Source organism: Ictalurus punctatus, chromosome 10, assembly GCF_001660625.3.
Source record: "Ictalurus punctatus breed USDA103 chromosome 10, Coco_2.0, whole genome shotgun sequence".
Classification (NCBI taxonomy): Eukaryota; Metazoa; Chordata; class Actinopteri; order Siluriformes; family Ictaluridae; genus Ictalurus; species Ictalurus punctatus.
The window spans coordinates 14,830,538-14,856,103 of NC_030425.2; the positions used below are offsets into that span (position 1 = coordinate 14,830,538).

The 25,566-nt window shown below is 39.6% G+C and overlaps 2 protein-coding genes across 6 annotated transcripts; one reads left to right on the forward strand and one right to left on the reverse strand.

Moving 5' to 3' along the window:
- The first annotated feature begins 1,559 nt into the window (after nucleotides 1-1,559).
- Nucleotides 1,560-16,356, forward strand: cherp (calcium homeostasis endoplasmic reticulum protein). Of its 3 annotated transcripts, none has more exons than XM_017478266.3 (19): nucleotides 1,560-1,747; nucleotides 3,414-3,587; nucleotides 4,782-4,817; nucleotides 5,412-5,575; nucleotides 6,456-6,593; nucleotides 7,334-7,485; nucleotides 7,632-7,743; nucleotides 9,242-9,331; nucleotides 10,157-10,376; nucleotides 10,668-10,831; nucleotides 11,182-11,620; nucleotides 11,724-11,962; nucleotides 12,093-12,226; nucleotides 13,497-13,583; nucleotides 14,059-14,202; nucleotides 14,550-14,666; nucleotides 14,749-14,843; nucleotides 15,268-15,453; nucleotides 16,097-16,356. In XM_017478266.3, the coding sequence occupies exons 1-19, from the start codon at nucleotides 1,723-1,725 to the stop codon at nucleotides 16,132-16,134; spliced, it is 2,754 nt and encodes a 917-aa protein (XP_017333755.1). In that variant the 5' UTR covers nucleotides 1,560-1,722; the 3' UTR covers nucleotides 16,135-16,356. The 3 variants fall into 3 exon arrangements, with proteins under 3 accessions (XP_017333755.1, XP_017333756.1, XP_017333757.1); XM_017478267.3 differs by having other exon boundaries at nucleotides 10,671-10,831; XM_017478268.3 differs by lacking the exon at nucleotides 4,782-4,817 and having other exon boundaries at nucleotides 1,561-1,747.
- Nucleotides 16,357-16,450: 94 nt separating this feature from the next.
- c10h19orf44 (chromosome 10 C19orf44 homolog) lies at nucleotides 16,451-25,309 on the reverse strand. 3 transcript variants are annotated; one of them, XM_017478269.3, is made up of 9 exons: nucleotides 24,663-25,309; nucleotides 23,244-23,849; nucleotides 21,934-22,219; nucleotides 20,375-20,451; nucleotides 19,856-20,294; nucleotides 19,529-19,633; nucleotides 17,793-17,882; nucleotides 17,417-17,583; nucleotides 16,451-16,980 (listed from the first exon to the last, which is right to left on the reverse strand). In XM_017478269.3, exons 1-9 carry the CDS (start codon nucleotides 24,780-24,782, stop codon nucleotides 16,891-16,893), a joined length of 1,980 nt encoding a protein of 659 aa, XP_017333758.1. In that variant the 5' UTR covers nucleotides 24,783-25,309; the 3' UTR covers nucleotides 16,451-16,890. The 3 variants fall into 3 exon arrangements, with proteins under 3 accessions (XP_017333758.1, XP_053539102.1, XP_017333759.1); XM_053683127.1 differs by having other exon boundaries at nucleotides 19,586-19,633; nucleotides 24,663-25,306; XM_017478270.3 differs by lacking the exon at nucleotides 19,529-19,633 and having other exon boundaries at nucleotides 24,663-25,243.
- Nucleotides 25,310-25,566: the final 257 nt, after the last annotated feature.

The window sequence follows — 25,566 nt, forward strand, 5'->3', positions numbered from 1 at the left end:
AAGAGCGGAATGAATTGGGTTTGATTGAGGGAGTTTTTCAATAGAGCTCTCTTGCATGACATAATTGGAGGTCAGGCAGGACAGGGGGGAAGAGGTTGTGGATTTGGGGACTGGCGCCAGTTTTTTGAGTCCTCTTTTCTTCTGGATGAGTGAAGAAAAACACATGAAACGACGTTAAATTAAAATGAACCAGGAAACTGGGCCTACATTGGGTGAAAAAATTATTCTACTATTATTATTCAATTATTATTATATAATAGTATTATTCTAAATACTACTATTTGAAATCTATATTTCAAATTACATTACGCAATATTGAAAGTTTCGAGGCAACATTCAAGAGTATATTGTCATATACAGGAAACCGTCTGGTACACAATACAATGAGATTCTTACTTTGCGACTCCTCCCAACAACCTCTGATATAATTTAAACATGATATAAGGAAACACAAAAACATAAATTACAAATAGTGCAAGAAAAAAAAGACAAAATAAATACATGTGCAAGAAAAAGTGCATATGTGCAATGTAAACATGGAAGATATACAGAGGTAGGCTCAGTAGTGGTCCATGGTGTTGTTCTCCTTTGAAAATGTGTCTGTTGCAGATAAGAGCTTTATTAAAGAGAGGCAGGCAGACAAATCCAAATAGTGAAACAAAAGCGTGGTCAGAAACAGGCAACGGGTCAGGCGATCTGCAAACAGGCATTAAACAGGCAAGTCAAAAGCATGTAATGAGAAACAAGATCAAAGACTATGAAACAAACCAAGGAACAGGGTACAAACGTTTGGTACCATGATAACACTCAATAGTTCTCGACGTACATAGATACACAAGGGGTTTAAATAACAAATGTAATCAGGGTGAAACACAAGACAGCTGAGAACAATGATGACACATACAGGAAACAACCAATTAAAAAACAGGGGCAGAGACAGGACAGAAGTCCTCACAGATGGACGTGTCAAATGTAAATAAAGTCAAGGTCACTGAAAACCCAGAAGCATGTGTTCGCTTTAAGCTCGCGTTTCGAGCTAGCGCTTCGGGTTTTCGAGCACACTGGGTGCTACAGCGCTTACCGGGAGGAGAAATCATGACAATATGAATAAACTATTTCACATAACAGATGTTTACATATAGTCCACAAGACACAACAATATAGTTTAACAGGATGATCGGTGTAAATTGTTATAATTTTGTTTAAAGATCTTATTTTTTTCATTTAGTACTGCCCTTCAGAAGCTATATAAGATATTTACATGTTGCCAAGAAGACAAAATAGTAACAATTTACAACGATCATTCTGCACAAAAGTTTACACCCCCTGGCTCTTAATGTATTGTGTTACCTTCTTGATCATCAGTGAACATTTGCACCTTTTGTAATAGAGGAGAGAAGAGAAGAAAAGAAGAAGAGAAGAAGAAGATAATAATAAAAGAGAAGAAAAGAGAAGCGAAGAAAAGAAAAGGAGAAGAGAAGTCTCGTGTAAATTGCACCGCTGTACGCTAGTTGGCGATATGCAGCTTGTTTTATTTTAGAAGCGATGAAGAAGAAGACTGAGCGCTGAAGGAAGCAGATGTTTCTGCTTCCGGTATATTCGGGTCTAATTCATGCAAAAAAATAAAAATTCTTAGCCAGCTCTGGTAAAGAGCATTTTTTTTCTTATAAGTAACTATCACAGAACAGTAGTTACGCCGGACCACAACCGGCTTTGAAGATTATGGATATTTCCACGCCTCCAGAAGGTAATCGCTAAAACAGCTAAACGAACTTAACTAACTGCTAGCTCCAGTATTACGTTAGCTACTTAGCCAACACTTAGCCAAGCCATTCTGTATTTCGCGCTGCGTAATAACAATAATGTTGGTTGTGATAGTTACAAGTTATTTATTCAACACATTCCCGAATTACTTTAAAACAGCAATAGTAATAAATAAGTAGCGATAAAAGCCACACGGATAAAATTCGTGTTTATAACAGTCTAAATTATTTGAATGGACACTGCGCTTTTCTAACGGTTAGCATTAGCTTAGCCAATACCTTAGTACTCATGTTAAAAGCAAGAGCGCCCTTTTCGACCATCAGCTCTTATTATTATACTGAAAAGAGCAGCGCAATTAATATTAATAAATGTAAACGTCTGAATTGGAGCAGAGAAAGAATTCTTTTTACTGAAAACGTATTACTGAGAGTCAGTGTTTATTTAGACATCTGTTCTCAAGTTTAACAGTGAAATAATGTCCCTCAGTGCAGATTTATGTCTTGTAAATTTATAAAAAATGCCTCTGAAATTAAAACTGCTGGTTCAGAACTTTTTGTACGTGTCTCTTAGTGTTCTGGACCCCTATACGATAGTATAATCTGAATTAAAATGCCAACAAAAATTGTGACCAGGGATATTCTTTATGTTTTAATGTTATAGTTCATTATTTCTGGGAAAATGATTAAAGTTTTTTTTTTTTCTATGACTCAACCTGTACTAGTCGTGTGTTTATCCAATTAAATGCTGTCTAAATTGTATATGTCCCGCCCATGGGGGTGTGTCTTGCTCTACAGTAGCAGCTTGTTACCAGCAAACATGGTTCTTTGGTGTGTTTTTGGCTGTGCACACTATTCCCTTTTCCAGCCATTGCTTGGTTGAGAATAAATGGGTGGAGTTTATTTATTTGGAAGAGAGTGGGCTTGTTTAATGCAGGAATGTTGCTGCCTCAGACTGATCTAGACTGGTATTCGGTATTTATACACGGTCATGGCTTTTTAATCAGTCAGAGTGATAATAATATTTGATAAAGTAACGTAATATTTAAATAACCCTTAAGCTGTAAGCCTAACACTTAGTCGTGTAAGATGGGTCTCGGTGATGACCCTGTGGATTTCCTTAACCATCAACACCACTGAGAATTGACCTAAAAAATATTCAGCATAGATCCAAAAACACACACCATCCTGGATATCATCCTGGTTAAAATGGACAGGTGTGGGTAAAGGCAGTGGTGAGAAACCTTCTGCAGCTGAAAAAAGGCTTTCGTTAAACTCTACGCTATTAGTTAACTAAGTTGTTAAGCTACTGTCACCAGTGTTTAGATTCGGCAGGGGTGTGGCATACATTTTTTTGAATTTTCCACTGAGAGAACATATTACTTCCAAGTTGACATTATTTGTAGGCTGACTTGTTGTTGTTTTTTTAATTTACTGCGGTTTGGATTAAATCCATGCTTTTTGTGTCACCTGTAACAATGGGAACGCAGTATTAAATATGATATGATAAGGGTGAATCATGATTTCCACCACTGTAACTAAGTTTAAAAAATAAATCACTGACCTCTGGCTATGTTTATGACTGTCTTATATAGAGTTTACACACAGTCCCTGATTACTTCATTTTGTACTTACTTTCTTGTGTCCTCACAGACCAAGAGCTCCGCAATGTCATCGACAAACTGGCCCAGTTCGTGGCCCGCAACGGACCTGAGTTTGAAAAGATGACCATGGAGAAACAGAAGGATAATCCAAAATTCTCTTTTCTCTTTGGAGGGGAGTATTTTGGTTACTACAAGTACAAGCTTGCGATTGAGCAGCAGCAGCGTATGTATACTGAAGTAGTCTCCTTTTTGTATTTTGTGCCGTAGTAAAGCCGAGTAGAAAACAATGTGACCTGGGGTCTCATTTATTAAATCATGCATAGCACAAGGATGAAATTTGCGCATAAGCACCATGAGGCTCCACCTTTTGCACTTTCATTTACTGCCACTCTCATTTGCATAAAGACACGTCCACTAAATCAGCATATATGATAAACAACTTCCCTTTAAAAAGCCCAGTAATTGGCTCGTGGCATCCCTTGTAGGGGATGACATGGAGCATGTTAAAAAGTCTATGTGAACTTCCCCAACAATGAAGTAGAGATTCCGTTGCCTAAAGTAAAACTAGAAATGGTTTATTTGGCACTTTTATGAGCTGCTGGTCTAATAAAATAAATAAATACGATCTAATAAAGATTTAATGTGCATTCTATTGTCCCAGTGACATTTAGAAACTGCAATGGTGTGCAAATTTGTCATTTTTGCTGTCTTTTCCATTGCCGGTTTTGGAAATGTAATGTAGCATAAGTGCTATAATGAAGGTAAGACATGTCATTATCACTCATAGTTGGTCTTCAGTTTCTCTTGAAATGTGCATGTGGCTAAAAGCCCTAGCATTAGATAAACCAAAATTGCACTGGGCAAAGAACTGGACTGATGATCCACTCTCTGCATAGAACTTCCAGTGGTGCCTAAAACACGTTCTTCCCTCCACAAAGCCGCATGAGCCAAATCTTCAAACGAGGCATCATCCCAAACAATCTATAGATGTGCTGTTTACACGATTTTACTTTAAACTTGGTCTGTCTCCTCTCTGCTCAACTAGTGAGCACCGAAATCAGTAGTTACGTTCTCAGTTATGCTGATATGATTGACAGCAGGTGGAATGGAAGCTCCTCATAATCAGTTTAGCTGCTATCACACTTTTGCTTTTCATATGCCTGGTGAGGAGTGTGTGGAAATATATACACCTCCTCATGCTTAAGCAAAACTTTATGAATCACATTCTATTCATAGAAACATGCATATGCAGGGTTTACACACAAAACTATGTGTACACACAGTTGATAAATGAGACCCCAGGTGTGTGTGTGTGTGGTGTGTGTGTGTGTGAGAATTTGGTGCTACTTTTTACCAATGTAGCTTTGTTATTAAAGTTGTACAAGTACACATGTGTGATCCTATTCTTTCCTCATAGATCCAACCACTCATGATGATGAATATAAAATGGAAGGTATTTACTAGATTGGTGATTTGAAGCAATTTGGTGTTTTTGCATCATCAATGCTTGATGCTTCTGACTTTCCTTTCGTATTGAGCTTTATCAGACATTTTGTCTTATGTTTTGTCCAAGGTTATGGAAAGGGCCGGTCTGTTGTCCTGTTTCTAAAATTCATTTTCATTTGGACACAAACCCGACTAAACAGTCAGCATTAATTTTCTCTTTTTGCTACTTACGTCATTTGTATAGTTCAGTTGAATTGTATGACTTAGAGCCCCATGTTATCCACAGCTGATTTTTTTTCCCCCTGTACAGTTTGTTCTGTTTTTTCATGGGCAATTTTTACATGGTGAAAAACACGGCAGCATGTCTGAATAAGAATGCATGTTAATATCCTGGCTGAATGGCTTTGCTTGACTATGTACATTCAACAAAGTCATTTTCCTTCTTCCAGCGTGTGTCCTAGTTCATAATCTTGGATGTGCTCTATCTTTTTAAGGGAGCCTTTGCATTCAATTACTTTTAGCTTTTCTGACAGTGATCTTCAGATGTTTGTCGTTTATTTTTATTGATTATAATAGTCATTGAGGATGTTTTGAATTGCAGTGCTTTGTAAGCCACCGGGTAAAGAAGCTCCTGATGTACCGCCCCCGATTACGATGCTTCCTCCTCCTCCTATCCCCCCCAGCACTCCTTCAGTAGAGGAGCTCATTCAGCAGAGTCAGTGGAACCTGCAGCAGCAGGAGCAGCACCTGCACAGTCTCCGACAGGTAACTCTTCTTTGCCTTTACATCAACGCAAGTGGTCAGATTTGCAACTGCCTGTTTGCGTTTATATGCTGTTGGTGATGTATATGTCCCGTTCTGATATGATATGATATGATATGATGATCTCGATGTGATATCAACCATCAGGATATATGACAAATATATTCAGTATAACTATGACATGATACATTATGACTTCATATTGTACAAACAGTAGGTCTTAATCAAAATACGTGTTAGATATAGGGTGGTCTTCACTGAGAAAGGCACAGAAGTCACGCCTTTTTCACATTGACTGGCAGGCACAGAGACCCGCCTCCTACACTGTGGCTTATTGGCACAGATACCCAGCCTCCTTTGTTGTGACTGACCAGCACAGAGAGTCCATTCCCCAAGAATGACAGGGATAGAGACCACACCTCTTACAGTGTGACTGAAAGGTCACAGAGACTCAGCCTCCTTCACCTCCTTCACTGTCACTGGCAGGCACAGAGACTCAGCCTTCTTCGCTGTGTCTGACAGGCACAGAGACTAACTTCCTTCACTAGGACTGACAGGCACAGAGGCCACTCCGAATTTGCTGCTACTGGCAGGCACAGAAAGTCAAGTACTATGTTGTGACTGACATCACTGTTTGGTTCAGCTCAGCAAATTATGTGTGATCCTGCATATTGTTTTATTTACCTATACTTGTATTGAAGTTTTCTTGTAGGTATTTAGCTTGATTTGACATTTATTATCCATGCTCTCAAATTATGAAAGGCAACTTGAAGTTAGGTCATAATATTGAAATTCTGGAAAAGACAACACTCTGTATATGTAATGTAATCCACAGGGATCTGCCTCTGTGCTTCTAACAGGTTATAATTTTCTGTTTCTCCAGGAGCAGGTAAATGCAGCCGTCGTGCTTGCCATGGAGCAGCAGATGCAGAAACTGTTGGTGGAAACGCAGCAGGACATGGCCGAGTTTGACAGCCTGCTTCAGCCGATCATCGACACATGCACCAAGGATGCCATTTCCGTAAGTGCCAAATGACGTCAAGTGCTTTTGAAACACCCAGCCTTTATAATTAAAGTTTTATAATTATAATCATTATAATTTGTGTTTTTAATCAAATGTAGACAGATGGTTGTGTCTTTTTAGATTAGCACAAAACACTTCACTAGTGTTACTACAGCCTAACGTGGCATTAGTGAAATGGCTTTTAAGTGTGCAGTTATATTGAATATCGACATGGCTGTGATTTGGCCATAGGTAATAACAGACGTAGCGATATTGAGTATAACAGCATGATTACAAATGCAATATTGCTTTTATACAACAGGTCTATAAACAAGAAATTAACATTGAGTGACATTTCATACACAATATCACCAGATGTTCGGTTTATTTTTGTTTCAGTAGCGGAAATAGTTCCCGAAGAGACCACACTCACTGATTTGTACATTCCTGTTAAACGTGCTTCCGGTGAAATTGCCGTGCCTTCTTCCTTTTTAGCCTCAAAAGACAGGCTTTTGTATTTTCAGTCAAAAGTTATGTTCCTGAAAATATCGTTTGCCAAATCCACTGATGATGTTGCTAACACTATTGCATAAACTGTTTCTAACTCAGGAAGTGGAATTTGATGTGGTGAATTTCCCAGTGCAGTTATAGTGAATATAAGCATTCTTGGAATGCCGCTCGACCAATCAAATTAGTGGACCGGAACGATACTATATTATATTGTTGTATAATAAGATGTTTATTACTTCTCTATCCAGGCTGGAAAGAACTGGATGTTCAACAATGCCAAGTCCCCACAACACTGTGAACTGATGACGGCACACCTCCGCAACCGCATCACAGCAGATACAGCGCACTTTGAGCTCCGCCTACACCTCATCTATCTCATAAACGATGTCCTGCACCACTGGTAAGAGCATCTATATCATAACGGCATGTTTAAAAATAACAATTAGCACTGCATTATGCTCCTGTAATGATTATAATAGTACACTGTAATGTTGCAGTGTGTTTGTTGTTTCAAGTACACTGACATGTGGTGTTGTGGTCTCTCAGTCAGAGGAAGAACCAGAGGGATCTTTTGGCTGCCCTGCAGAAGGTTGTTGTGCCCATCTACTGCACCAGCTTCCTGGCAGTGGAGGAAGACAAGCAGCAGAAAATCACACGGGTATGATGCAGTGTGTTGCATGTTCTGTTTAATGCTTTAACATTTTATGTACTATTGAGACTATATTTTATTTAGGGCTGCAACTAACGATTATTTTCATAATCGATTAGTTGGCAGATAATTTTGGTTTATTTAAAATAATATCCACAAACTGAGTGTTACAAATATAAACTTCAGACTAAAACTTTTTATTTATTTATTTAAAAAAATTTTTTACATTTATTTTAGTATATATTGTATACAAGTTTTTATACGTTATTTTCTATGGATGCACAAAAAGCACTGAATTAAACTACAGTCCTAAATTAATAATAAAATCTCACTTTGACTGCACCTTGTGGTTTATTTTATTATTTTACTTGTGTTTACTTTTGATCATAATGTTTTAATGAGACATTACAGATCTTACTCGCGCTAAACTCTGTATCAGCGCGTCTACACTGCGCGTGATCAGCAATGCGGCCTCGTTACTAACACATCACTTCTGTTATAATAAACAACAGAATTTACACTGCAAGCATGCAAATACAGCATATAATGACATATAATAAACTTATATTAAACTAAACCTTTTAAGCAGCTTGCACCAGTTTCCCCTGCCCCTTACACATAGTAGAGCATTTTGGATATAAACATGACCTTGTGCTCGTGCAGCACTGTTTGATCGCCGCTGTGTTTAATATAAAATGCTCCCTGCCTTAGAGGACTTTCTTCCTCCATTCTTCCACTCTGATTGTGACTGAGGTCATGTTGGGAATATAAGATAAAGCTGACAGAAAGTAAACTGAAGAAAGTCATTGTCTGTGAATCTGGGTGTTTGCCAATGCTAACGTACGTATGGCCTCATGCGCCGTCGCCTAGAAGCGGTCTATACCTCCGTTTAGTAAAAGAAAACAGCTACTGATATATTTGAGATGATATGACCTTTCTAAAATCCACACACTAGACGGTAGAGTGCACAGTGTAAGTGTACAATACTTCATCTGGGACACAACATTAGTATTTACTCTCCGAAGCGTGTTTTCGGAAGAGAAGTAATGAGTAAATCTCCCCCGTGCCGCGTGAAGACCAACTAATCGATAGTGAGATTCGTTGACAAAGATTTCCATAATCGATTATTAGCGATTTTATCAATTAGTTGTTGCAGCTCTAATTTTATTTCTACCTGAATTTACATGTCCTAATATAATGTTGTATTATTCAGTGAATGCATTGAATAAATGCACAGTGCTTTACTTTCATGTGAACCCTCCCTGCTGTGTGTATCTTATGAGAGATAATTATAATTAGAGTCTGTAGCCACTGGTGGTTCTCTGGATCGCTTATATATAAAGTGATCCAGAGAACCACCAGTGGCTACAGATTCTAATTATAATTATATCTCATAAGATACTAATATTATATTATAGTGATCCGGAGAACCACCAGTTCTCTTTTCATGTTTTCCAGACTACAAAGTGCACACTGTGTTCACGTACTCTGTGTTTGCTGTTCTCAGTTGCTACAGCTATGGGAGAAGAACGGTTACTTTGACGAGGTCACCATCCAGCAGCTCCAGAGTCCGGCCCTGGGCTTGGGACAGTATCAGGTACACTCATAAAATAGGCTTTCTGAAAAGAGAATGTTGTGTGAGGAAGCAGATTAACAAATGAACTGATTAAAAACAGTGAGTCTGCCTAAAGATGTCTAAATGTAAAAATTTACTTTCACCTTCCACATGATTGTGGTTGTGTGCTGAACCAGAGAGAGATTAAAATTTTTAAATATGTCTGTATCCGATTTCATCAATATGTTTTGCAACAATAAGGTTGCGAAGGTCTTGGGAGAGCGCTTTGCTTTTACCCATCATGAGACGTTTCTTGTGTGACACCTTCGTAGCAAAAAGCCTTTTTATAGACCATCAATTTACTAACCCTGCTGATATTAATTTGCACAGGGGGTATAATTACTTATGGATTTCATTTGGATCCTTGCCTCATCTTGCTTTGGAGAACTGCTTTTTCTTAGTGTGTTCAATACTTTTTTCCTGTGTTATTCCATATTATTACACATAACTTTTATTTATGGACTTTAGCGTTGTGAATTCTTTATATTTGCGGATTTCTTGAGTTAATACTGATGTTTGGTGAAAATGTCGTGAATAATCTCATTGGAAATATATTTACTGAAAAAAATGTTGATGCGTCCAATACTTATTTCCCCCACTGTAATTATAAGAGCTTAGCTAGTTCTTTTCCCACTCTGACTATAAAGTACAATCCACAGTAATATGGGTCCATATGAAAACATATTTCCTGATCCATTTTTCCACTTTTGGTGTTTCTGATCACCAAAAAAGGCATCTATTGTAAATAATGTTCCTTTAAGTTGACAGCATTTTTGTTCATGAAAGCTGAATGTCCCATGTCTTTAGGCATCTCTGATTACGGAGTATGCTGCTGTGGTGCAGCCGGTGCAGTTGGCCTTTCAGCAGCAGATCCAGGTGCTGAAGACTCAGCACGAGGAGTTTGTGGCCAACCTGAAGCAGCAGCAGAGTGTCGCTGTGGCAGCCGCAGCAGCTGCTGTAGGCCAGTTAGCACCATCAGAGCCTGAGGTTAAAGGAGGGAACCAGTCCTCTCTGACTGCTCAGCCCGGTGAGTAAATCCTGCTACGGAGCTTTAGAGAACTGAAATAGGCATTGCAGCAAAAATTCCGCAAATTTCCTGTGAGACATGATGGCACTTTACAAAAGAACCTCTGCTAAACGGTAGCAATGGAAGTCTGTCTCTTTCTAAACCAGTGATATGTCAGTATTGCCAACGTTTATTATGCAGCACCTAAATAGTTTTGCATTAATGGAAAAAAAAATCATTCTTGGACTGCTAATGCCACCTGAAATGTTCTAAAACCAGGATGTTATTTACTTTTACTGGTGATTTTATCAGCAGATGTGAAGCCTCCAATGACAGGCCCACCTCCGGGTGATTATGATGGTTCTCAGACGAGACCACCTGACTCCAATCCTTCTGCCTCCTCTGATATTCCATCCTCAAAACCTGGCTGGTTTGATCCCCAGCATGGAATGCCATCATGGAACCCTCAGCAACCTGTGAGTCCTTTCTTATATCAAAAAGAACGCAGAACGTATATATTATTGCTGTGCCGACTAATGGTTGTAAAATCTGCAATGTGATGTCTTCTTTATAACTACTACTGTAGCAAAGTGAAATATTGTGATACACAATGTATATCATAATGACTACAAGTTTCTGGATCTCTTTTGTTTTTCATTTTGCCCACTGTTTAATTTTCGAATGCTGTTTTTGGCATAAATTTTAATCAGCTCAGACCAGTTGGTGAACATTTTCTCTCAGTTTAAATCCAGCCGAAGTCCCTTTAGTTTACTGCTTCACTGTCAGCTTTCACGCACACAGCTAACTGCACTGTTCCCTTTCTCAGCCACCGTTTGACCCCACTCAAGCTCCGCCTCCGTGCCCACCCTGGAACAGTCATGAGGGGATGTGGAATGAGAGGGAGCCAAGCTGGAGTAGCCCTCGTGATGGTGGCCCTGGAGGTCCAGGAGGCCCATGGAGTAGCCAAAACGAGCCTCCGCCCTCATGGAGCGGACAGTTTGACCAGCCACCCTGGAGCAATCAGCCTGATCAGCCACCCTGGAGCCAGAGAGAACCGCCTTTCCGCATGCAGCGGCCCCCACACTTCCGGGGGCCCTTCCCCCCACACCAGCAACCACCTCCATTCAACCAGCCACCTCCACCGCACAACTTCAACCGCTTCCCTCCACGCTTCATGCAGGACGATTTCCCACCCCGGCATCACTTTGACCGGCCGCCGTTCCCACCGCATCGGTTTGATTACCCACAGGGGGACTTTCCAGGGGGTGAGAAATACTTATTGTAGCTGCACTGAATATAGAATTATTTAAAAAAAAATTATTTAAAGTATTAAATAATAATGATGCTTGGTATGATGCTTTTTTTAAGAAATGGGTCCACCACACCACCACCCAAACCAGAGGATTCCTCCCCCAGGAATGGCTGAACATCCTCCATGGGGAAGTAACCAGCACCCAGACTTTGGGCCCCCACCACATGGCTTTAATGGCCAGTCACACCACATGAGACGGCAGAATCCCTCACATGTGAACCAGGACGACCCCAGTCTGGTGCCCAACGTTCCCTACTTCGACCTACCCGCAGGCCTCATGGCCCCTCTTGTGAAAGTAAGCGTACAGATCTGGCCTACATCTATGAGCCTAACCATCAAAGTAATATAGTAGAAAGTAATACAGGTTTTTTTTTTTTAATTGTCTTTCTCTTGCATCTTACCAGTAATTATATTTTTCTGCCCAGTTGGAAGATCATGACTACAAGGCTCTGGATCCTAAAGACATCCGCCTGCCTCCTCCCATGCCCCCCAGTGAACGTCTTCTGGCTGCTGTGGAGGCCTTTTACAGTCCACCTTCCCATGACAGACCCAGGAACAGGTCACCATCTCTTTCTAACTCTCTCTCACACATGTTTTTTTTTAAATAAATGATAATTTTTTAAATTGTACTTCTGTAACAAAACCTCATGGTTTCTGTCCTGCTTGTAAATTAAATTGTAATAGTTATTTCAAGCCTAATGTAACACACTTTGTACTACTAACCAAGGATTCAGTAAAGAGGCTGTAGGACCTTTATGGACTTTGCATGAAGAAACTGTAGTGCACGTGATTTGAGATATGAGTGATTTGAAAATATGGAGAATAGCACCGAATGTACGCAGTAAATGTACTTTACTCTCTCTACATATTTACTCGAACAAGACTAAAAAGTTTCCATTAAAGATTCCTAGTAACGCTACTTTTAGAAGTACAATTTATTTTTCAAAGCCATTGTTGACTGACACATTTTACATAAAATTTGAAACTGAGATGTTTATCTTGTTTGAAACTGAAAAGCCGAATTTCAGTACCAATACCTCCTCACTCACATTCTCACTCCTCACTGTTTTCCAGTACTTGGCATAACATCAGTCTTTCAGTCTAATGGTTAGCAATAGCACACACACACATCATTTCTCTTTGCAGTTTAATGATGTGACCCGTGTGAGCACGTATACAGCCTGAAGCGTGATACAAATTTCATCATCAGCAGAGTACAGGCGTACTGTACACGTGCTGCTAGATTTTTTAAAGTGCAGGTCGCACATGCATATTTAATTCTTTTGCACTATTTAGTTGTTCCACAGTGTGACAACAGTAACCCAGGGCCGTTAATTCTCAAGGCAATCAAAGAAAAAAGCAGAATAGACGGAAACAAGTGCAGGTTAGAAAGTACCGGCATTTGTATAATTCTAGCCTTAAAGTGTATAAGGATTTGTCTATGGGTGCTAAACGTGGTGAGAGATTGTCCAAGCATTGTTCTTCGTTGTCGCCCTTCACACCAGAAGACCTGCTTTACTGCTCTGTACTGACTCTTGTAGGCCAGGAGAGTAGTGCAACTTGCACGTCGACCACCTACACTAGCGTATGCGTAAAAAAAGGAAGTACACCATAGGCTTGAGAGACTGCTGTTTACAAGTAAAACGATATAAGCAGCTTAATATTCACAACGTTTAAGCCGTTCTGCCACAGCCCTTTACCGTTTGTTTGTTGTGGAAGTATTGTATGTCGCCTCTGGCTACACCAGCTACACTTTACAACATGGTAAATCTGTTTTTATGCTGCTGTTTACTACAGTGTATGAAGCTCTTGCTGTTTGTCATTTCCAGTGAGGGCTGGGAGCAGAACGGCCTGTATGAGTTCTTCAGAGCCAAGATGAGAGCAAGGAGAAAAAAGGAACAAGAGAAACGCAACAGGTAATCATCTGTATGACTTTTAGACTGCCGAGTATTGCATTGTGCGATTGGTGCTTCAGTGGATTCTTTGTTTGTATGTGCTGCAATAAAAAATTTTGTTGTGAATATAAAAAAAATAATGTTAAGAGTAGCTCCATCCCTGCTTAACCATTTTGTCCATTTTTGTACAGTACTGATATCAGAGCAGATGAGTCAGTACTGCAGAAACTGGCAAAATGTGTTGTGAGCATTCACTGTCTGCCTTTTTATACTTTAAGCTAAAATATTTTTCATTCTTAAATCGAGCCGATATTTAAGGCTCGCATTGGTGTTATCAAATCCATGTCGAAATCACAGGTGTGGATTGTGGGTTTTTTTTTATGTCTTAATGTTTAGTTATAGGTCTTTTTTCATTCGTTCTCCAATGTCCTCATAATTTTTTTCCAATGCAGCCATGTTAATCTGAATAATAAATTTTTTTTTAATGACTCGTCAGCACACGAGGCAGTCACTCACGGAGCCGCTCCCGTAGTCGAGGCAGATCATCGTCGCACTCCAGCTCCCGCTCCTCCAAATCGTCGCGCTCCAGGTCTTCCAGATCCCGGTCGCGATCGCGCTCCTACTCCAGATCTCGATCCAGGTAATGCTACTGCATTATGTATATTCGTCACTCATTGGCACTGCTACTGTTTGTTTCCACTGGTATGCATTAACATGTACCAATATTCATATTCTTTCTATATTCAAGATAGAAAATAGTTTATTAGCATTACATGACATCACGGTCTGATTTTTCTTTCTGGGAAGACAACACAATATGCATCATGGATGTTACGTAAGATTTTGTCCCCCCCAATAAACTTCTGTAACTGATGCAGTGTCATGACAACCAATAAGTTAATGAAAAGATTATAAAATGCATCTCTCTATAAGTTGCAGCACATTATAACAATGTATTGTGTGTGTTTTTGCATTTGCACCTTTCAGAAGCAGGAGCCGCTCCAGGTCAAGGTCCAGAAGCCGCTCCCGCTCCAGATCACGCTCCAGATCACGCTCACCTGACCGACGACGACAAGCTGCAAAGTCCCGTAGCCCTACGCCACCGTAAGTGTCCACAGCAACCACCCACAGACACATTTAAGACAAAACGCAGAGGCTAGAATTGTGTGCGGTTGTGTTTACGCAGGTCCACCTCCGGCTTAGGCTCTGGACCCCCGGCTCAACCTACAGATCAGAGGCTGGGTGAGGAGAACAAGGGACATCAGATGCTCATGAAAATGGGTAAGAGTTACAGCAGCTCGACTAGTGTCTGTTTGTGTATGAAATGAAAGTCTCTGTGTGAAGCATTGCTCAGTAATCTGTAGCGTTGTGCTTTTAACACCTACAGCTTTCCATGAACTGGATGTTTGTATGACCTAGAGCAGTGCTTCTCAAACCTGTCCTGGAGGAACCGCAGCACTGCACATATTGTACGTCTCCTTCATCTAAACACCTGATTCAACTCATCAGCTCATTAGTACAGACTGCAAGACCTGAATTGGTTGTGTCACATAAGGAAGACAGAATATAAAATGTGCAGTGCTGGGTGTCCTCCAGGACAGGCTTGAGAACCCCTGACCTAGAGCAGATACAGCAACACTATTTTTATTTACCTGCAATTACCTGTGAGAAATTCAGCATCAAAAAAGTCTGTTTTTGTGTGCAGGTTGGAGCGGCTCTGGAGGGCTCGGAGTGAAAGAGCAGGGCATTCAGGATCCTATTAAGGGAGGCGACGTGCGGGACAGGTGGGATCAGTTCAAAGGCGTCGGAATTCCCTTGGATGATCCATATGTCAACTACAGAAGAAACAAAAGCTACAACTTTGTTGCGCGGATGAAAGCCAGAGAGAAAGGTAGCATGACTGTTTGTCAGTACACACAGGAGGAATGATGCTGCACATTGTTGGTTCCTTGTTAAGTCTTACTATGTAAGATATCAAACTACAAAATAGCCTGTGATGGATATTTAGTGGAGTATATTATTAATTGGACTATATGTACAGCGTCAAACAACAATGTACAACACCATGAACACATACATGAAATAACCAGTAGCCATTGTTGGTGGTGTTGTAACTTTTAACTTAAATGTTTACAGGTACTCATTTCCAGACCTGAAAAAGAATGGAAATTCAAAAAATGTTTTGGATTAAAAAGTAGGAATATTCTGTTGTTAGTTTAAGACAAATTAAGACAATTTCTTGTCTTCTGCACGAATGCAGAGTCCGTAGTGCAAATCACATTTCAGTTTTATTTATCAAGTTAATGATCTTCAAAAATAGCAAGAAATATACAAGAAAGTTTCAACAATAAATCGGATGTATTGCTAAATGTGGATTCCCATGCTGATACGTTTCTTTAATAACAATATTGTTTCATTACAGATAAAACACTCATAATATTAATTCATCAATAGAAATATCTTAATGTAAGTGGTTTTTATTTAGAAGCTCATCTTGTGTTTTTTTTTTTCTTTTTCTCTCCTTTTATTTTCAGTGAGTCGGGACACACAGGAATCTCCAGCTACAGAATAATTCTCCATAACCCTTTTTTTTTTTTTTTTAAAGACATGAGAAAGCCCCAGTCTTTGATGTTGCCCTTTTGTTTGGAAAATTGATCTGGCCTTTGGCTGTTTTCATTGTACCAAATCAAAATTTCATGTGTAGTATGAACATCAGTGTCATTTCAGTCCAATGGATTTAGCTTAGATTTAATACCCAGCACAAGGAAATAAAAATGTTTTAATCATGCCTTCATACAGTTTGTCTGTTAATGACATCTACAAATGATGCATTTATAGTTGGCATAAAATATTATTAATACATTATAACATTTGAGAAAAGAGTCAAATTCATGTAGAAATATTTTAATAAACAAACAATTCAATGTATGAAATGTTACACAAAAAGTATGGTACATAATTCTTGTGAAGTCTCACCCTGATTATATGAGTAGCCTCCAGTTTGCATCGGGTTAAATGAACAACACTGACCTTCCTATCCTCATTTAGCTGAAGACACTGAGCATCATCCTGCTTGTGTCTAAATGTTGCTTACGTTTACGGTATCTGGTAGAAGCCCTTATCCAGACCGAATTCCATTTACCTCATTTATGCAGTATACTTTAACTGTTGCTTTTAAAGCATAGGAAAAAATCACCATAGAAAACCTCACAGAAGTAACAATTTAAAAAAATAACCTGCATTTTGCATTACATAGAAGCATTGAGTATGTGAATGAGAGCTTCTCCTTGTGCAGCTTGTTAGATCTACAATTCTGTAAATGTGCACTTCAAATATAGTGATAGTCCCTCATCTCCTGCAACACCTCCTCCAGTGCATCCTCCAAGGTCAGCTTAGGAGGCCTGTTACAACGGATAAACTTGAGAGAGAGAGAGAGAGATCCAGTTAGGAACACACTCCCAAATGTAATTAGATTTAGATTTAGCACTTGGTGACATGGCAGAAATATTTTTACCTCTTTCACAATACAAGACTTTTCATGACTCCCTATATTTAGGTTCGTCAGTAACATAGTAATGCATTTGTACTTAAACAGATTTAATGTTTATCCTGAAATATCTGTGATATGCTTAGTGATACTGACAGAAAACATATTGAGACATAATTTATGGGAATATCTAATTACATCATCAGCCCCATGTCGATTAATGACAAATTTTGAAACCAGTTAGCAAGGATTAAATGTCTACACACTGCATCTGCATGAATTAGACATTACAGTCAAGTGAACAAAATATTTGCGAATTTCTCCTCATCACTCACCAAAAAAAGTCACCTTCTTAAGAGATCTTTACCTCCTTCGTGTCCTCCAGCGTGGTGTATCTGTAGTCGGGGGGCCCCAGGGACTCAAGCATGGCTTGGTGTAAATGCCGGCTGGACTTGATGAAGCTCCTGGTCAGTGTGAGCTGCTGCCTCAGCATGTCGTTCAGAGCAAACACAGCAGGACTGTACGCCGTTAATGCTGCAGGACAGAAGAGAGCCCACAGATGTTCAGTCTACAGCTGTGTTCATAAACTGCGGGGTTGAAAGCTTCCAGGTGGAAACTAGCCTGGTTAGTATGAACCTCAAATATCAGAGTAACAGCACTGTGTGTATTTGATGTGTCACAGGAAATGCTGTGCAACTGAATCATGGAAAATGACAAGATAGCATGCTTTTGGGGTCTCCTACCTTCCATAGCTCCAGTGCTGATCATGTGACTCGCCACAGGCGTTGGATCCGTGTAGGACATTCCTACTGATGGGCCCAGTACAGCCTGACCTGCTCAGGAAACAGTCACATATCCACTCGTTTTATATATCCCCTGGTTGTATACCATACACACTATATAGCATTTTTAAATAATCAAATCTGACACCTTTGATTGATTGATTAGTTTTCTATAACAGCAGCTCTGACGGTTGTTAACTCAATGCACTTTTTTCTGTAGTAACAACTAATTCACAGGGATTGTGGCAAACACACAACATAATGTAAGCCTAATAATAAACAGATTTTAAAAACATTACATTTTCTCAGTTATTTCACAAATAAAAACAGGTAATAGATTATATGGTGATGTTTTCTGTAAGGAGATGTTCATTTAACATTTATGGAAGAAGTGTCCTGAAGTATTCTGCCAGGAGTTTGTGCTTTCCAGTTTCTTGGTATCATGACCAGCTACATTTTGTGTTATTAACTTGTAGAGGCTGGTGCGTGAGCAACTGTTTATAGCTACTGCAACGTAAGTGATAACAGGAACTAACGTGTCTCATGAGCATTTACAATATTCAGTGCATCTATAAATGGATTCAGACTGATCATTCTTTAATTACAAAAAAAAATTTCAATTATAATTTGCTGTGGTATAAGAGGAAAAAACACTTTGGGATGTGCTGTTACTGCAAAGAAAAAAACAAACTTAACAGTAACTGTCTTTGCATTGGGTTAAGGATGTCACGAGAACCGATACTTCGGTACCATCATTCTTAAAACGTGACGGTACTTGTTTTTCTGCACTAGTGTTGGAACCGGTTCTAATGGAGGTGCCGAGGTTGCGATTCTTCCGGACCTGATGGGGGCAGCAAATACGCGCAAGTGTTTTGTCGGGCCACAAGTGGTGAAGAAGAAGAGGAACACCTACAAGCACACGGGAAAATCTACAGAAGTTTAGCTTAGCTTAACAAGTTTACGGATGCTATCGTTCATTTCAAACTAAGCGAGGAAACACCTAGAATTTGGCGAAGCACCTGAAAGACGTTCCTATATTATGTTTGTTTGAGGCAGCTGCATTGTGGCCGTGAAACCAGCTAACGTTATGCTCCATGTAATGTTTGCGACAGACAGTTATCTGTTAACGACGCTAACGCATTGTAGTGTTACAGACTACCTCCTAATGGACCACCATGCATTGCCATTCAGCCCGTGTCCTGTCAGCTAAACGTAGCCTAATGTCACTAATAATTATTCAAATGTTCATGCTTTTAATAAATCTTTTTGGCCTGCCATCATATCAGTGAATTTAAACTAATGCTTGCATTCAGAGTATAAGGTGTGTGTGCGCGCGCGCTTGCATTCAACAGTGCAACTCCAATCATTGTCAGACAGTGTTTGATAACTACAATTCATTCATATTCATTCATATTCTCTCTCTCTCTCTCCCTCTCTCAGTATCAGCCAGAGGAGGATGTCCTCCAGGAGAGTTTTTAATGAATTTTTAATTTTTTTTATTTTTTATACTACACCGTGGTATCGAGTATCGTGTACTTTTGGTGGTATCGGTACGGACTACTAGATTTTTGGTATCGTGACATCCCTACATTGGGCATTATATTATTTTCCTGCAATTCGCCCAAAGGGTTTTTTTTTCTTCACTCATATGATTGTTATTTAACAATTGGCAATTTCTGCATTAAATCCATGAATACATTTAATGGGATCGTTCCACCATTGGTAAACTCTGGACAATGCTAAACTTCCATTACTTATCTTCATTAGCCTTGTCATCATCAGTAAACTATTAGCTTCAGTACCTAAAAAAAAAAGAAGTTAATATTATAAATGGCTGACTGGCTACATTTGGGATAAGTGGAAATTGTGGATATTTCATTTTTTTTTTTTTTTTTTTTTAAATTGATAACTGACCAACTAGTCACCCAATTATGTGCTTGTAAGTTAAGCGAGAACTCTCTTGTGCATCTGATTGCAGTTATTTCTGTAGCACATTCACTTAAGGGGAATAACTAAAGACCTACCAGAAGACCACATATAAGCGAGTCCCTCTGCTTGCGTCTGCACTGTGGCATCCTTCTTGGGCCGTCTGACACCGGGACTCTGTCTATTGGTGTGAGTATGCGTGGCGTCGCTGGAGTAGGACGGGGTGTCAGAGCATCCGCTGTGGCTTAAACTGGACTCAGATCTACTGTAATGGACGCTCTCGGACTTGGAAGGCTTTCCTGAGAGCGTGTAATCATCATCACCGTTTGATTTAGCTGAGAGAGACTGAGGCTCAGAAGCTACAAAGGATTGTTCACTTCCACCAGAGAGATGCTCGGAGATGTCGTCCACACTCTGAGCCATTTCGGTCTGGATCTCACTTTCGAAGTCACTCTCGTACCACGCTGGTTCCTCCACAGGCTTGTGCAGGATCTCTCCGGCTGAGAACATACTGAGCTCCCGGGGACTTGCGTCAGACTGTGTATGACCAAACACAACGTGTTACATTGTTATATCAGAATAACTAATAATATATTATTATATGATCTTGGGTCTACCTTTTCTTTTGATAATCCAGCTATATTAAGGGTATCAGGAGCCAAATCGTCTAGCGTCATCACATTTAACTTGAAATCTGCAGTGGTGTGGAAACATGAACAATCAAAAACAACTGCCTGTTTTGTTTATTTTGCAAGCCAAAAGTGATCTCCAAATGTTCTCAGCAAAACTGAGCATACACTAATGTTAAACGGTGTAAGGTTTTTAAAACCTGATTTATTTTATTTTTTTTTAAATCTCTCCCTTCCGCTCCTGAAGGAATTCTGACCAATCCCATGGATGTTTTTGTTTGTACCGAACTGCAACATTTTCTAATGAACTTGGTTCTATCGCCCTAAATATCATATAAAATATAAAGACCTCAGTCATTTATAAATCTTTTCAAATTTGTGTATCATGATGCAAATACTGAGAAGGCACACAAGGATTCTGTGAAAGTAATCATGTTTAAAGGTTTACAGGTGATTATTATTCTATCTAACGGATCAATAAACACATCTTAAAGGGATAGTTCACCCAAAAATGAAAATTCTGTCATCAATTATTCAACCTCACGTCATTCCAAACCCATAAGACTTTCGTTCATCTTCGGAACCCAAATGAAGACATTTTTAATGAAACGCCAAGAGATTTCTGTCCCTCTGTTTACAGTTCAAGTAACCAAAACTTTCAAGCTTCAAAAAGTTCATAAAGGCATCTTAAAGGTAATCCGTGTGACTCCAGTGGTTTAATCCCAATGTTATGAAGCGATATGAATACCGTGTGTGTGTGCAAAAAAAAACAACCTACAATTAAGTCTTTATTCACAAAATATCTTCACTTCAGCATAGATCTCTGATGCACGTTCACGAGAGAACCATGACGCATGCTCGTTGTGTTGACGCAAGCGCAGACGTTTTTTGTCGAGAGCGGACAAAAAGAGTCCACAGGAAGTGCAGAAGTGAAGATATTTTGCGAATAAAGACTTAATTTTAGTCTTTTTGTACAGACAAAGCATTTGTTTCGCTTCATAAATTTGGGATTAACCCACTGGACTCACACAGATTACTTTTACGATGCCTTTATGAATGTTTTGGAGCTTGAAAGTTTTGGTTATTGAACTGTAAACAGAAGGAGAGAAATCTCAGGTTTCATTAAAAATGTCTTAATTTGTGTTCCGACACTGAACGATAGTCTGGAACGACATGAGGGTGAGTAGCTGATCCATTTTTGGGTGAACTATCCCTTTAATGAGAAATTTATTTGGATCAACATCAAACAGTATTCAATTTTGATGTGTTTTATTTTGATTGACCTACAAACAGGTGACAAATTAAAGGTTATTATGCTGTGGAGGCATTAATTTATTTTGCTGGCAATTTACTTGTCCCCTCAGTTCTTACGACAGATCATCTATGATGGAACAATTCTATTCTGAAGAGTGTGGTCTCTTCCAGGATAACCCGACCCCCATCCACAGAGCACAAGAATGGTTCCATGAATGTAAAATTTGTGAGCATAATTTGTCACTCATCTGTAGCTACGGACTAATGCTGAAAGTGTATATTTTGCTTCTTACCATCAGATAGCACACTTCTCTCACTCTGCGTGTCATCATGATCAGAGGCGATGAGGAAAAGCTCCTCGAGGGACCTAATCTCACTGTGATCTGGTGCTGAGGACAGTGACGAGTTGAGGTCAGCTTTCTGGGAGAAAAGCCTGCTGGGTGAGGAGATTTTACGAGATGACAGTGGTGATGGAGAGGGGCTCTTATAATGCTGTGCTGCGAATGCTGACTGAACTGGCTGCTTTTCTTTATGCTCGGGAGCAGGCACGTCAATCTCTTTACTATTTTTCCTGTATGTCTGTGTATATGGAAAAACATTATGAGAAAATATATATATATAAAAAGCAAGCAGATAAATAACAAGAAGCTCTTTACAATACTCAGAGGGAAAAAAGTGAGAGAAAATGTGAGCTCAGTGACAGTAACCGTGGCATGGTTGTTGGTGCCAGACGGGCTGGTTTGAGAATTTCGGGTAACAGTATAACAGTCTCTAGAGTTTACACAGAATGTTGCAAAAAAGCAAAACCAACAATATTTCCATCCAGTTTTGCTGACAGGAAAGCCTTGTTGATGAGAGAGGTCAGTGGAGAATGGTCCAGACTGGCTTGAGCTGATAGGAAGGCTACAGTAACTCAAATAAGCACACATTACAACCACAATGAACAAATAAACATTTCAGAATGCACAACATGTTAAACCTTGAGATGGCTTGTTTCCTCTCCTGTCAGCCAAAAACAAGAATCACAGGCTCAGCCAAACTGGACAGTTGAAGGTTGGAAATACACTATATTTCCAACCTTCAAATGTTTGTGGACACCTGACCGTCACACCTATATGTGGTTTTTTTCTTAAATGTCTTTGTATGTTGTAACATGTACCAGGATGACAATGCCCCTGTGCATAAAGCAAGGTCCATGAGGACATGGTTTGCCAAGACTTGGAGTGGAAGAACGTGACTGGCCTGCACAAACCTCAACAGAGCTCTCTGACCTCACCCCCACTGAATACCTTTGGGATGAATTGGGATGAACTGGAACACTGACTGTGCACTAGGCCACCACACACGACATCACTGACTGACCTCAATAATACTCTGGTAGCTGAATGAGCGAATCCCCACAGCCAAGCAGTCTTCCCAGGAGACTGGATGTTGTTATAACAGCAAAGGGGGCTAAATCTTCAATGAGAGGTTCAACAGGCACATATGAGTGTGATTGGTCAGGTGTCTACAAACCTTTGACAATTTAGTATATATTGCTTGTACATTTTGCAATCTATCTAGATGAGCGCAAGTATAGTATTCACTGCAAAGGTAGCTTTACCTTAACAGCCCGCTGAGGACTCGTCTCTGTCTGTCTCATGTCTTTGACTCCATCTGGTGATTCAAAGGATTCTCCTAGGAGTTTACGCATGTCTTCTTCATCGCTGTCCACACTCACACCTTTTTGCATAAGAGACACTGAGTGTGTAGGGCCCATGCAAATATCTGTATGTGGCCTCTCAGACTCCTTCTGACTGTTAGGACTGGATGCTTTCTTTTTAAGGAAATGGCTCCTGTTGGTGGCACTCAGCTCACTGCTGGACTGGACAGAGAGACTGGATTTGTGGTCTGCAACAGTGTCTATGCCAAGCTTGCTGTTTGTACGATTTCTGAAGCGGTCTTCGATCAGCGCGAGTCTGCTTAGTGCCACACTCTGTGAGCCACGCTGAGGGATGAACTTGTCCTCGCTTGTGTCAGCAGGAGATGACTGTCTGTTAGCATTCTTCTTTAAAAATCTACTTCCACCACCCATGCCAAACTGTTCTACTGGCTGTGTTTTATCAGGATGAGCATGATAATTTTGTTTTTCACTTTCAGCGCGTGAGGAGAGATCACTTAGGCTGTGCACAGGCATCTGTCTGGATTGCAGGACTTTTCCAAAGCTGGCCTGAGAACACAAGAAAGGTTCAACTGTTGACAAAGGAAGCACATTATGCAATTCATTTAATTCAATTCCATTTTATTTGTACAGCGCTTTTAACAGATATTCTCACAAAGCAGCTTTATAGAGATCCAGATGTAGATTTGGTTCACTAATAAAGCCAGAGGCAACAGAGGTGAGGTCCCTGTGACCACATGAGGAAAAAAGGAAACCCAGAGAGTGGGATTATAAGCCATTCCTCTCCTACAACAGTACAGTATACTGTAAAGTGAAACAGTATTGAAAGTGGGTTGAAAAATTGTTCAATAGGAGTTTATTGTGAATACGAGTGAATAAGAGCACAGGACAGTCTTTAGGATTACAACAGCAGCTCTTAATTTCTTAGGTTTTTGCTTAAGCAGTGATGCACACTGTCATGCTAGTTAGGATTGTTTTTTGGGGGGGCTCAGCATGCCTCCTCTCCTTAAAGCCGCTCTCTCTTTCCAATTGAAAGGACAATGCGATAAATACAGAGTGTGTAAGAGATTTTACAGATAAATAACTCTCATTATATCTTCTAAATCAAACATCTTTCTAAGAAAGAACAATTGGGGGATATTTGTTGCCTTTTGTTTATGGTATTTATACAAGGATGTGTAAAAATACTTTTGTACAACTATTTAGTAATAATTTTTTCACCGATGGCTTGTGTGGTTTTAATTGTGTGATATTTTTAGACTAGGTTTATCAAACCGTGAAAATTTCAAACCCTAACACCCTGGCATGCATGTGAGACCATCCACAGCAGCAGGAGATGAGTTATGAGGCTGAGTTACTTACACTGACCACGTTTTCTCTTTTGTCAACCCTTAATGTTCCGCTGTTTGTGACTCTCTGTCCAGAGAGCTGAGCCTTTGCCCTGTCCAGAGCTGAACTGCGGATGCCTCCACGAGTCCACATTTTAAATAAGAAATACTGTTGTTTTTTTCCACACACAGTACTATTACTACAGCGATATGCTAGATAGTTAGTTGTGTATAGAAATACTGCGTTGTGTTTTAATTACCGACTAGTGTTAGCTAACTGACAGTGACGGATTATGTTTATCTGTCATTATCGATGTCGCTCATTCGATATATTCCTAATTGGATAAAACATTTCCTTTTTGGATAAAACATTAACTAGTTCAGCTAGCCAGCTAATTTGGTTCCCGTTATCACGACAACTCACATGATTGTGCAGCAACATTAGCATTCAGATAAGAAAATACCTAATACATATTTTACAGTATCCTTAAATTAAACATTTTTTGTCTTAAAAAAATATACAAAACAACAACAACAACAACAAAAAGTCGAACTGTGATTTTTCCAGTTAACCATAACGACCAAAAAAGCGTCCGGACAACGGAAGTAGCGTCATATGACTTGCGGAAGTAAATCCACAATATTGTTACTCGAGTTTGTTTCTGTTGTATGTGCCGGGTTTTTTTTCCCTTTTACTATCCTTTGAGCTTTACTTCTGTGGACTTATATATTATATATGTTATATACACTGTACATTATATACATGATTTAATTTTATATTTTTTCATAAGTTTTTCATGCATCTAAAAGTAGAACATATCGGTTACTACAGACCAATGAACTTATTGATCAGTAAAAAATTAGCTACAATATGAACAGCGCATGTTTATGGAACATAAAGCTTTTTAACCGTTGATTGGGCTACAGAAAAAAAAAAC